At 28.5% G+C, this 13,605-nt stretch overlaps 3 protein-coding genes across 6 annotated transcripts; 1 reads left to right on the forward strand and 2 right to left on the reverse strand.

Annotated features, from left to right (window-relative positions):
- Positions 1 to 2,382: 2,382 nt before the first annotated feature.
- Positions 2,383 to 3,801, reverse strand: LOC141524032 (uncharacterized). The gene is made up of 2 exons (XM_074237676.1): positions 3,646 to 3,801; positions 2,383 to 3,549 (listed from the first exon to the last, which is right to left on the reverse strand). Exons 1-2 carry the CDS (start codon positions 3,799 to 3,801, stop codon positions 2,776 to 2,778), a joined length of 930 nt encoding a protein of 309 aa, XP_074093777.1. The 3' UTR covers positions 2,383 to 2,775.
- An 802-nt stretch (positions 3,802 to 4,603) lies between these two features.
- Positions 4,604 to 9,108, reverse strand: LOC141524552 (uncharacterized). 4 transcript variants are annotated; one of them, XM_074238533.1, is made up of 5 exons: positions 8,190 to 8,464; positions 7,338 to 7,541; positions 6,520 to 6,731; positions 5,154 to 5,613; positions 4,604 to 4,977 (listed from the first exon to the last, which is right to left on the reverse strand). In XM_074238533.1, the coding sequence occupies exons 3-5, from the start codon at positions 6,674 to 6,676 to the stop codon at positions 4,959 to 4,961; spliced, it is 636 nt and encodes a 211-aa protein (XP_074094634.1). In that variant the 5' UTR covers positions 6,677 to 6,731; positions 7,338 to 7,541; positions 8,190 to 8,464; the 3' UTR covers positions 4,604 to 4,958. The 4 variants fall into 4 exon arrangements, with proteins under 4 accessions (XP_074094634.1, XP_074094636.1, XP_074094633.1 ...); XM_074238535.1 differs by lacking the exon at positions 8,190 to 8,464 and adding an exon at positions 6,983 to 7,076 and having other exon boundaries at positions 7,338 to 7,353; XM_074238532.1 differs by lacking the exon at positions 7,338 to 7,541 and having other exon boundaries at positions 4,606 to 4,977.
- Positions 9,109 to 9,434: 326 nt separating this feature from the next.
- Positions 9,435 to 11,299, forward strand: LOC141524553 (coiled-coil domain-containing protein 12). The gene is made up of 3 exons (XM_074238536.1): positions 9,435 to 9,568; positions 9,646 to 9,784; positions 11,022 to 11,299. The coding sequence occupies exons 1-3, from the start codon at positions 9,441 to 9,443 to the stop codon at positions 11,199 to 11,201; spliced, it is 447 nt and encodes a 148-aa protein (XP_074094637.1). The 5' UTR covers positions 9,435 to 9,440; the 3' UTR covers positions 11,202 to 11,299.
- Positions 11,300 to 13,605: the final 2,306 nt, after the last annotated feature.

Below are 13,605 nucleotides of genomic sequence, written 5' to 3' on the forward strand. Positions count from 1 at the left end.
TATATAACTATAAAAATAATTTAAGACACTCCAATCTTATCATGACATTATTCCTACTAATGTTTGCACATAATCCAGTCTCGCAAGTTTACTTACATTTTCAATATGAAACTTATTAAACGAAACTTCAAATGATAGTCAAATTCAATGAATTTGAGTTTATTAGTTGCGGAAGTTCCTAATCTTTATCATAGCTGATATTCTCTTGGACTATGTATCCTATTTTCTGAAACATGCATTTTTCTAGAGTAATTTCTACTACCATAAGATAGAGGATAAATAAGTAATGCTATTTATTTTTGCTAGGTAATAAGTGATTTTATTGATTATCTGAAGATTTGGGAAGCCAAAGCTAATGAAGAAAGAGAACTTTATAAAAAGAAGAAGAAAGGCAAAAAACAAAAATCAAAAATGAAAATGAAGTTGATGATAAATTTTTTTCGCAATTACTCCTAGTACTCTTACTGGATTAAAAATTACGTTACAGGCTACTTTAGAGCTAAGTGAATTTTTGCAAAAGAATGTAATTTTGAGTACTTGATGACATCGCGGCTTAATCAAGATCAATTAGAAGTATGTATTAATCGTTGATTTTTATCAAATGAATAATTAAAAATTGTTATAGTAAATATTCTTTTTTTTTTTTAATATTTGAATCTTATTTAATTTATAGAAGTTCTTCGGTATAATGCGGAGTGTTTGTCGTTGCAACGATCATCCGGATACAATCCTTTTCGGGCAAGTTTTTCGATTATTGTGTTCATATTCATTAGTCACGCCGCCGAAAGGGTCCAATGTCACAGCTGGTGAATTACTACAATCTTTAATGCAGTCCAAAGATTCTCTGGCTACAGCTAATGCATTAAAAAAATTGGCTGAATGAAATTGACGCTATTGTTGAAAATGGTATTTCTAGTAATAATTATTCGTCTAGTGATGATAATAATAATACATTTTCTCATCCAAATACCTCTGTGGCTAAAAAACCCTTTGAAAGCTTGTTAGACGAAGATAGTGATGACGATAATGATGATACTATACCGTCATTTATTAGAAAACCATTCGAAAGTTTATTAGACGAAGATAGTGAGGATGATATAGAGGACGATGATGATTTGTATCACGATAATCATTATCCGTTCGAAAATTTAACTGAGGTTGACGATTCTTCTACTGAAAACAACATTAATCATCATAATCAAAATAAAATTAATATTGATTCAAATGAAAACTTTTTACAAAGTGAAAATGATTGGGAAGGAAGTAATAGTTTTCGTGATGACCAGCATTACCATCATGATTATGATGTTGTTTCCACCAGTGATGGTATAGTTGCTTATATTGCTGGATATGTTGCGAGAAAATTTCAGCGAATGACTTCTTGCTGTGAATGTATTGAAACATTACGCTCTGCGAATTTTCTGAACGTGATCGGGTCATATAATTAATGAGCAATGGTGGATTAATTTTTCCCAGTGAAAATTTATTCAGACTAATTAAAAATTGGAACAAATAGTTTTAACCGTAGTTGGTACTAAAACTGTTAAAATAAATACTATGCACCAAGTGCTAGAGAAAATAGCAAAGCTAAATGCCTCCCCATCCTAGATGTGATGAACACAAAGGAGCTTACGGCTAAAATATTGAATAATTTTGTAATTATGAGAGGTAATTTTTAGCTAATCTTATCAACCGAACTCTTAACGAACGAAAGATGATGGCCAAGAAACATCGTAAAATTTCTAAACTAGCTTAACTTATTAAACTCTTCAGTAATATTCTACTTTCAACATATATACGCTTATTAATTAAGAATAAAATTACCTAAACTATTTGAATACTTTTTATTATTATTATTATTATTATTATTATTATTATTATTATTATTATTATTATTATTATTACTATTACTATTATTATTATCCCAATTCGCAACTAAAAATGAAATTTTAATGTTTTCTTTTGATAAATGTGATTGTACATTGCATTCCGCGTCATTTATTTAAAAACCTGACATTAGAGACACTTGCGCACTCTAGTGGTGAAAGATCTGTCCTCCAATTTTCGGACGCTTGTAATACATTACGATCGTCCTCCTCACGGAGGCTAGATATAAGGAGGACGATCGTAATGTATTACAAGCGTCCGAAAATTGGAGGACAGATCTTTCACCACTAGAGTGCGCAAGTGTCTCTAATGTCAGGTTTTTAAATAAATGACGCGGAATGCAATGTACAATCACATTTATCAAAAGAAAACATTAAAATTTCATTTTTAGTTGCGAATTGGGATAATAATAATAGTAATAGTAATAATAATAATAATAATAATAATAATAATAATAATAATAATAATAATAATAATAATAATAAAGTATTCAAATAGTTTAGGTAATTTTATTCTTAATTAATAAGCGTATATATGTTGAAAGTAGAATATTACTGAAGAGTTTAATAAGTTAAGCTAGTTTAGAAATTTTACGATGTTTCTTGGCCATCATCTTTCGTTCGTTAAGAGTTCGGTTGATAAGATTAGCTAAAAATTACCTCTCATAATTACAAAATTATTCAATATTTTAGCCGTAAGCTCCTTTTTGTGTTCATCACATCCTAGGATGGGGAGGCATTTAGCTTTTGCTATTTTCTCTAGCACTTGGTGCATAGTATTTATTTTAACAGTTTTAGTACCAACTACGGTTAAAACTATTTGTTCCAATTTTTTAATTAGTCTGAATAAATTTTCACTGGGAAAAATTAATCCACCATTGCTCATTAATTATATGACCCGATCACGTTCAGAGGAATTCGCAGAGCGTAATGTTTCAATACATTCACAGCAAGAAGTCATTCGCTGAAATTTTCTCGCAACATATCCAGCAATATAAGCAACTATACCATCACTGGTGGAAACAACATCATAATCATGATGGTAATGCTGGTCATCACGAAAACTATTACTTCCTTCCCAATCATTTTCACTTTGTAAAAAGTTTTCATTTGAATCAATATTAATTTTATTTTGATTATGATGATTAATGTTGTTTTCAGTAGAAGAATCGTCAACCTCAGTTAAATTTTCGAACGGATAATGATTATCGTGATACAAATCATCATCGTCCTCTATATCATCCTCACTATCTTCGTCTAATAAACTTTCGAATGGTTTTCTAATAAATGACGGTATAGTATCATCATTATCGTCATCACTATCTTCGTCTAACAAGCTTTCAAAGGGTTTTTTAGCCACAGAGGTATTTGGATGAGAAAATGTATTATTATTATCATCACTAGACGAATAATTATTACTAGAAATACCATTTTCAACAATAGCGTCAATTTCATTCAGCCAATTTTTTTTTAATGCATTAGCTGTAGCCAGAGAATCTTTGGACTGCATTAAAGATTGTAGTAATTCACCAGCTGTGACATTGGACCCTTTCGGCGGCGTGACTAATGAATATGAACACAATAATCGAAAAACTTGCCCGAAAAGGATTGTATCCGGATGATCGTTGCAACGACAAACACTCCGCATTATACCGAAGAACTTCTATAAATTAAATAAGATTCAAATATTAAAAAAAGAATATTTACTATAACAATTTTTAATTATTCATTTGATAAAAATCCAACGATTAATACATACTTCTAATTGATCTTGATTAAGCCGCGATGTCATCAAGTACTCAAAATTACATTCTTTTTGCAAAAATTCACTTAGCTCTAAAGTAGCCTGTAACGTAATTTTTAATCCAGTAAGAGTACTAGAGTAATTGCGAAAAAAATTTATCATCAACTTCATTTTCATTTTTGATTTTTGTTTTTTGCCTTTCTTCTTCTTTTTATAAAGTTCTCTTTCTTCATTAGCTTTGGCTTCCCAAATCTTCAGATAATCAATAAAATCACTTATTACCTAGCAAAAATAAATAGCATTACTTATTTATCCTCTATCTTATGGTAGTAGAAATTACTCTAGAAAAATGCATGTTTCAGAAAATAGGATACATAGTCCAAGAGAATATCAGCTATGATAAAGATTAGGAACTTCCGCAACTAATAAACTCAAATTCATTGAATTTGACTATCATTTGAAGTTTCGTTTAATAAGTTTCATATTGAAAATGTAAGTAAACTTGCGAGACTGGATTATGTGCAAACATTAGTAGGAATAATGTCATGATAAGATTGGAGTGTCTTAAATTATTTTTATAGTTATATACTTACATATATATACTTTATAAATATTTTCCAATATTGGTTATAATATGTGATCATGTACACATGGTATAATGATGGTTTTATGTTGACAATGGTTCTCCGTTTAGAACTATAATTTTCGCTTTATTATTGCGAAAAAATTGTATGAAGCTATCAAAAGACCTAATGTATATATTAAAAATTACCTTTTTCGGGGACAATTATCATTTAAACGTAAAGCATTCAAAGGAGTACGTGAACTCATGGCTTCAATTAAATCATTTACTCTTTTAATAAAAACCACTGTTGATCGCAATCACTGAGCTCAGGAGTAGCGTTCTTATAAGTCGCCATTGCAACTTGTATATTTTTCGAAAAAGCTAAAAACAAAAAGTTTTAATTTTTCTCATTAAAATTAGATAAGCAGTTGTTATGATTGAAAATTTATAAAAATTAATTTTTTATCAAAATAAGAATAAATACATCTTATTATTTATTTTAACTGAATCAGCTATTTATAATATGAATTGTTAGAAATTAAAGATAAATATTAGGCCAGTTACCTCGATGTTAATGATAATCTTAAATTCATTTTAACTTACTCTCGCAGCTTTATAATTATAATTACCTGATAAGCCAACGGGACATTCATCTTTTGATATCCTTCTGGATTTAAATGCTGGGGAGTTAGTTGATAAGCTATTTTTAGATTGGCTTTCAGATAAATTTCATGCAATAATAAAGCTTCCTAATGACTTTTTCTTACAAAACCATCTGGAGTCTAAAAAATAAATAACATTTTCATAAATAATTAAATACAATCATTGAAAAATTTGATAGTTGTAAAATTAAATAGGTCACTTATGAATATATTCATTCCAATGCTAACTAAATTGAAAATTCAATCGTGAATAACAGTACACTGGTGTTAAAAATCATATTATAAGAGAAGCTTACCCAAAAAACAATCGTTTCATAATTTTGTTCCTGAAACATTTTATTAAGTGTGGAAAATCCGAAATAAACCAAAGTCTGCGGTCAAAATTGCATGGATGATCACAGCTACATTGTCCATCTTTGACACCGAAAAGTGTCCATGCTCCTCTGTTCCATTGAGCTGCATCAGAAGTAACGACATCAACATAAAACCCAGCATTCTCCAGTAATACGATGCATTCAATGAGTAATTTGTGAAGAATGGCACTCGTGACAGAATTTCTGCTCAGGAAGCTACCAACTACTTGCACCCAGTTACCCTGAAAAGGTTGGTACATGAAGACTAAGGCATGATCAGCCCGACTGTTGATTAAATTTTCCGGAGTATGTGCCCCCAAGTCTACAAAACCATCAAGCTGCATAGTTCTCCGATTTAGCTTCACGGCTTCACTTAAAGCTACTTCATCTATTAAAAGGGTACCTAGGAGAAAAATAAAAAATTGTTAGAATGAAATAAATGTGAATCAGATGTAGTCTAACAATAATAGCCAGCTACTGTTAAAAGTTAATGAAGCTTTTAAAGAGTTATTTAAAAATATCAAATACGAATTACTTTTTCAGCTAAAAACTTATGCGCTCGGATTTGTTAATATAATCATACTCGATAGCTAAGTAGAGTTGTTAGATATAGTTAAAATGGTTGCGTTTTTAAGATTTGCATTTTTAAGATTTGCAGTTAGTAGTAAAGTGTGACAGGAATGGTGCATGGATACCCCGTTTTTCATGTGGTTCCATACGTGAACTTTTAATACGAAGAGTGTCGAATATGGCTTTAGGGAAACCAAAAGCGCTATCCAACTTCTGGATATATTTGTTAAGGGTGTCTTTGCAGGGAAGAGGGAGGATTTGACGTTCTCTGAGTCGTTCATATACCGCAGCATTTTTATACCAAGTAGCAAACATTCATAAACCCACTCAACCGTATATCTTCGTTGTTTGGCATTTTTAGCTTTTACTGCATTAAAACAAGCACGAATTGCTAGTTGTTGCACGGGAGGCAAAATAGAAATTTCCGCTCTTAGAGCTTCATCTTTAATTGCCATACAATTAAGTCGTTGCGTTTCTATAATTTTGATGAGTGATTCATTCTGTAAAGGGTTAAATAGTTAAATAGGCATTTACAGGTGATTTAATTTAAGTTCTCAGATTGTAGTTGATTAAATTTGTATTCACAAACTAAACCGTATTGACGAAATGATAATGTAATGTAACGAGCATTGTATCAAACTTTTAAGTTTATTGAAAAAAATAAAAGAATATTGATCTTAAACACTCACAACCTGTAAATAATCAAGTATACATGAAGAAACGATAAATAAGTAAATACCTACTTTACGTTTGAGGCGCTGAATTTGTTTAGTTTTCAGGCTCTCCTGGTACTTCAAGTCAGTGTACGAACTTTTAATGTCGGGTTTGACTTTGTACGATCGATTTTGCAATTTCCGTCTCAATTGCCGACAAGCAAAGCATCGAAAAAGATTCATTTGTTTCTTATATTGTTCGTCAGGCAATGACACACCAGAACACGCCGATGAACATCTATTATTAATGAGAAATGATACTAGTAAAGTTCATTTAACAAGTAATAAAAACCTTAGAATTATCATTTTTAGGCAATTGTAGAGTATACTAATGTGCTCCGTACTTAAGATACACAATAATTATTAAGTTTGGTAATCGATTTTTTAAACATGGAAAATCGATAGCAAATTTTTTAAATTTATTAATAACAAAAATTAATGTCCGTAGCCAAAAATGGAAAAGTAATCCAGTCCCTTCACATAACTCACAGTTTTCCAATTCCTTCAAAAACTCCCAAAAATCAGATATTTGGGAAAAATTGGTATTGAATTCTACCGACTCTTGCGTTTTCAAGTTAAGTAACTAATCAAAAGTATAATGTTAACATTACCACAAAAAAACTGACGTTCGAACATTAGATTCTTATGAATTTTCAAAATTCTTGAAAGCTATTCTATCAAAATCTTCAAAAATACGCGAAAAAATCGAGAAAATAACTTTGAGAACTGATATATTTCTGTGTAATGTTCGCTTCGAAGAAATTTGAACATTCGTTAGCAACCAACGTTCGGAACTTTATGTTTATACTGTGAAAAATAAATTACAAGATCTAAAAATTCTTACTGATATATTGAAGTCTTCACTTATTTTTATACGAAATTTTAAATTCATGGATACTTTATCTAAATGACATAAAACTATATTTGGATTAACTAAATCTGTTGTCCAACTCCAATTTTGTGGCAAAGCATTGAATTTCAACACGTTGATAATTGTTAATAAAGAACATTTCTCAAGACGTAATTCAGGAGTAGATAACTCACGTGGCTTGAAATGATTAAATAAACAAAAATTAATGATTATTTTTTTGTAATAATAGTTCTAAATTTATAGGAGACGATATAAGAGACATGTCTAAAGACTTAACTTTTTTAACATATTCATAATTCAGATTGTTTGACTTATTGAAATATCTTATAACATGATTCTTTAATTATTTCATTTACTTTTGTTTTAAAGAATTGAATAGAGAAAAGAACGTGAATATGAAAAAAATAATTAATAATTTCTTTTCGAAAGACTATTTGTTTTATAACAATATTTTTCAAATTTAACTCTCATACACTGCTATAATAAATTCGAGTAAACTTGATAATTTTTATAGTGAATGTTTCTTATTATTTATAATAGTATATTACACACCTACGGAAGAAAAGTAAGAAATGTCTCAGATCACATGTAATTGTCGGCCGAGGCGAAGCCGAGGTTGACAAATATGTGATCTGAGGCTTTTTTATTTACTTCCCGTAGAGTGTATACTATTTTTTTGCTCCACGAAGGCAGGGAGCTTCACTTTCTCAATATCTCAAGTACTTAAATAAATATTCTAACAAACAAGAGTAATTAGGCCTCCTAATTGTTTGTGCTTTTATCTTAAGTTGCAGAGTAATAATTCGAAATTTTAATTTTTCTTACCTGCATTTCGTTCTCACAATTATCATTTTCTTCAAAATTTTCAAATACGTCAATGCGTTTTGGTGACTCACAATTAATTATGTTTATGAGATCATTACTAATTATTGGTTCTTGGTTTTGTGGTGAGTTAGTTTTATGGTCATTTGTAATTAATAAATGGCATTGCATATACTGAGCTTCGTTATTTTCATTGTTGCAAGCTTTGTTTACACGGTTCGGATTCAACGTCGGAATAGCATCAGGCTTTAGCGAGTATCTTTTCGAGGTAATTCTTCATAAATTCCAGTAGTCAATAATATTTTATCAGTTTTAATAATATCTTGATCATTAAAATGTAATTCACAGACATAATCTTTTTGGGGTGAGATCTTGCTTTAATCCACAGTACCACAATTTTAACAAGTCTGGACACTTGAATAAACAAACAAAAATTGACATGAAGTTATATTTGGAAATAATTTTAATAAGTTACTTTGAGTAAAACGTTAGCTCCAAAAAAATGGTAACGATGCAATTTTTTTAAAACTAATTCTAAGAAGAAAAAATTACGTTATACCTTTTACAATTTCTTTTTAATTTGATCAAAAATGATACTAAAATCTACTGATATAAAATTTTTGGGACTCTTGTAACATAAATTATTTAAAAAAATATTTTGAAAAAGAGCACTTATAATTTCCTTTAATTTCTATAGGTAAAATTTTTTTTATAATCATTTAATTAATATAAATTTAATTAGTATAAAAATTATTTCTTACAAAAATACTAAGTTAGGTTATATTACCTGTGGCACAATAAATAAAGACGTGTTTCGACTATTTAATTTTAATTTTTTATTACGATCTTTTATCCGGCCACTCAAACACCCATCAACTATACATTTATTTACCATTTTAAACTATTATCACTTTGATTATTAATTAAAAAACTAATTAACTAACTGAATGTCAATTTGGTGTTATTAATAAACAATAACAAACGGACGCCATGATCCGGACATTAGCGAACGTAGTGACGCCCTAGCGGCTTCTTTTTGAAAATGATCTATCCTCAGTTTTCCGGACGCACTAACTGTACATTTACCTATGTCGATCGTCCTCCTTATATCTAGCCTCCGTGACCTGGGTATTGAAGAGTGGGTTAAACCCACATAAATTCTAACCTTACAAGGTCAGTAAATAAACAAACCAGTCTTATTCAAAAATTTTAATTGAAAAATATATTAAGTGAGTTGAAAAAAAATACTTCATAATGTCGGATGATAAAGTCGGAACTTTGACTGACGAAGCAGTGAAAAGAAAACAAAGGTTAGCTGAATTAAAGAGAAAAAATGAAGAAAACAAAAGTGAAAATTCGAATGAACCTAGTAATTTACCCAAGTAAGTATTTGTTTATTCTATTTTTTAGTTATTGTTTTACTATTCATAAATTATATACTAATTTATTAATTTTTTAGGCCTAAATTTCGAAGTTACAAACCTCAGGATGAAAGTTTGAAAGAAAATGTCCTGGAGGAGGCCAAACCTGGTGACGTTGAATCAGAAGTTCAAGATTTATTATCTGCAGCTCATTCTAAAGTTGTTTTTGAAGAGCTTGTAAGTTTTGTTAGATTTAATTATTCTATTTATAAATTTTAAGGGGATCTTCTGGTTTCATGCCCTGATTTTTGATCATTTTTTTGAGTATTTTTTTTGTAAAGATCAATGAAGAGATCGAACTTTGAGCTTTTTATCATTTATTTGTACATATTGCAAGAGTGTACAGTTAAATTTTCAGCTCAAAATATTTAGTAGAATTAAAGTTATAGTGGTTTGAAATCACCCGCCTCGAAAAAATGACATTATATTCAGCTGTCACTTCACAATTGTTTTAATTTTCTTTAACAAATAAATTATAGCAAAGAAAAATTATCAAAAAATAGACTTGTAGAAATTTTAATAAATTAAAAATGCAATTTTTTAAAAATAATTTTTTAGAACAAATTTTGTTGTTAAAGAAAATTAAAAAATTTTCAAGTGATAACTAACTTTAGTGTCATCTCGAAAAAAATTGATGCTAACTTCCTCCATGATATCAGCTGATTGGCTCATCTGAAATAAAAAAAAACCCAGCGGGGTTTTAATCTGTATAATTAAATACACCGAGTGGACTACAATCAAAAAAAAAATTTTTTTAATTTTTATTTTTTTTTGTATCAAAAATTTATAGAAAAAAAATGAAATTCGGAATTTTTTGTTCCGGAGTCTGTTAAAGATCCAATTTTAAAAATTTTTTTTTGATCGTAGTTCACTCGGTGTATTCGAGTATACAGATTAAAACTCTGCCGGGTTTTTTTAATTCAGATGAGTCAATCAGCTGATATGGAGGAAGTGAGCGTCAATTTTTTTCGAGGCGGGTGTCTTCAGACCACTATAACTTTAACTCTACTGAATTTTTTTAGCTAAAGATTGAACTAAATACTCTTAAAATATGTACAAATAAATGGTAGAAAGTTCAAAGTTCTATCTCTTCATTGGTCTTTACAAAAAAATCCCAAAAAAATGCTCAAAAATCAGGGCGTCAAACCAGAAGACCCTTTTTAAAGTGTGTAAAGTTTACCACACATTACACTAATAGTTATGATACTGTAATTACTAGAGATCTGTTAATTTTTGTAACAAATAAATCATTATGAAAATTTCTAAATTGGAATTAGAAAATAATCAGATGTCTGTCGATTACAGTGTCATAAATAGAAAACAACATCTCTCTGTTCGATTTGATATGACTTATTTAATAAACATATGATATTTTTTCATGTAAATAATTAAATTTTATCTATTTGCTTACTAGGACTTAACAAGCTTGGCTCCTCGCAAACCAGATTGGGATTTGAAACGTGACGTGTCGAAGAAATTAGAAAAACTAGAACGGCAAACTCAAAAGGCCATCATTGAGTTGATCATTGCGCGTGTAAAAAATGACAAAAATACGAATTTAGCAGAATCTGTAAGCGCAGTAGAACAAATTTAATAGTGAAAATAAATTCTTGTAAATAAATTTTATAATTAATTTTTCAACTAAACGAGTAAGTCAATAATAAAGTATTTTTAATCATTAGATTTAAAAAATGTTTTTATATTTACATTTTTACTCATAATAGTTGTACGTCATTTACTTAATATTTTAAATTATGAGTAATTGTTTCATATGAATTTTATTAATTAGTTGACATAAATTTTAAGAAATAACTTTAAGAATTAAATTTTATAACATTCTCAACAATTAGGAAGAAAATAAATATTAAAATTCTCAACAATGTTATAAAAACTATTTTCTTTTAATTGTATCTTGTGTGAAAAAATTTTATTTTTAATTATGTTTTATAATAATAATTATAATGATTTATAATAATTAAATTTATTATAAAACATAACAATTATGAGATTAAATTTGTTATATAATTGTAAATATTTTTCTGATTTGTTCGTTCTCTATTAAATCCACAACTAATAGATAATCTATATTATTAAAAGAATAAGCAAATTTTTGTGGCCAATGTATTTATGATGAAATCGGTATTTATGGTTAAATTCTGGTATCATTGTAAAAGTCTTGATCTGGAGTTGTGCCTTTTCATGGTTTCATATCATTCTCACTAATAGTCAATTTATGATGATAAGTATTTAGGCTACATTCGAAAATATTTTATCTCTAGATACATAATTAAGAAATGACCTTGTATCTTGTGAACTATTGACATTTTTTAAAATATAAGCTCATCCCGATGTTACACTTATCAAGACCTTTCATTTAAGTACCCACATCATTTTTCATATATTTATATATATTATATATATGTATATATGAAAAATATGTCAATATGCATGTGGATACTCAAATGAAAGCTCTTGATGAGTATAACATTGGGGTGAACTTATATTTTTAAAAACGTCAATCGTTAAGAAAGTACAGTGCAATTTAACAAAAGTTGTTATTTAATTACGCAAAATTTTATTTATTTATAGTTCACAAGTCACAGCGGTCACATAGTGACTGCAAGGTTACTAGTACTTTGAATAAGCAAGCAAAGAAGTTTAAATAATATATCCTACCAGATAACAAATCAAACAATAGTGGAGTTTGTATGAATCCTACATACTTATGCGATAGCAATCACTTATAGTAATTGCAATAAATTGGACGTTCCGCTCGATTGATCATCATAGATATATAAAATAAATTAAGATTAAATAATTTAAGAAATTAGTATTTATTACAAAGTAGCAAGATACAAAGTAAGTTATCTATTGGCTTTATTATTTTTACAGTCCACCTTCAAAGTAATGTTTACTGTTTACAGGCTTTTATTAAAAATAAAAATAAATTGTTATTCACACTTATTCAATAATATTAAATAACTTATTGCTATCGCTAATTATAATAAAATCTAAGTATTAGTCTCATTAAAGTTACACGTGCATGTGGCGATCTCTAGATCTAATTAAAATTTAGACAATTAAAAATGATAAAAGAAAATAAAAATACATATTAATTATTACACGTGATTGATTTGGTAGGACAAGAGAAATCAGTAATTGAATGCCAAAGGCGTTTGTGAAATTGAGGACGTTTCGCCAGTTTCAATTCAACACAACACGATCTTGCCGTTTCTTTTTCTTTTAAATCTTCCGTCTCATGCTCCAGCATTAACTCATTGTCATCGCATCTTTCAGGAAATCAAGCATAACTACTATACCAAAGTCACCAGTTACTGTACATTTAACAATGTATAAAAGTACATACAATAAAGTTTTATACACCTGAAAAGTCTTTAATACATCCACATCTACATCTGTATCTACATTTCCAGTAAGGTATTTTCTAATAAATACAATTGCATATCTTCCATTGTATATAAACGCCCATACATGATTATCTTTAAAAGATTCCAACTGTCCATTACATTCAGCCATAAAAACTTTCCCTCTTTTCATTTTCTATTTTAAATCGCCCAGATTTTTTAATCTTTACAAACCTAAATGATCTCTGACCTTGACATTTAAGATTACTATTTTAATTGATCATAAATAAATGTTTATTATTGTTACTATGTATTATTAATTACATTTATTATTATTTAACAACTATGTTTAATCATTATACTTTTAACATAAGTATTTAAGACTTTTAGCTTTTTAAATCAAAAATTTCTTTGAGCATTGCCGCGTTCACTTTAACATTTTATTTTATTTTAAGTACTGACATTTTCTTGATCTATCGTGTTACATTCCATAGAGCACATATTTATATAAGTACTATTAAAAATCGTTGTAATTATGATATAAAGCATAAAAATGAAGAAGAAATATTGAAATTTTTCTCGTACAAAACGCATTATTGATAAAGAACAATTAAATAAAATAAAAATGTATTA

The sequence above is a fragment of the Cotesia typhae genome, unplaced genomic scaffold (genome assembly GCF_013202065.1).
Source record: "Cotesia typhae breed Kobodo isofemale line unplaced genomic scaffold, CoteBio_Ctyphae contig_22, whole genome shotgun sequence".
NCBI lineage: Eukaryota > Metazoa > Arthropoda > Insecta > Hymenoptera > Braconidae > Cotesia > Cotesia typhae.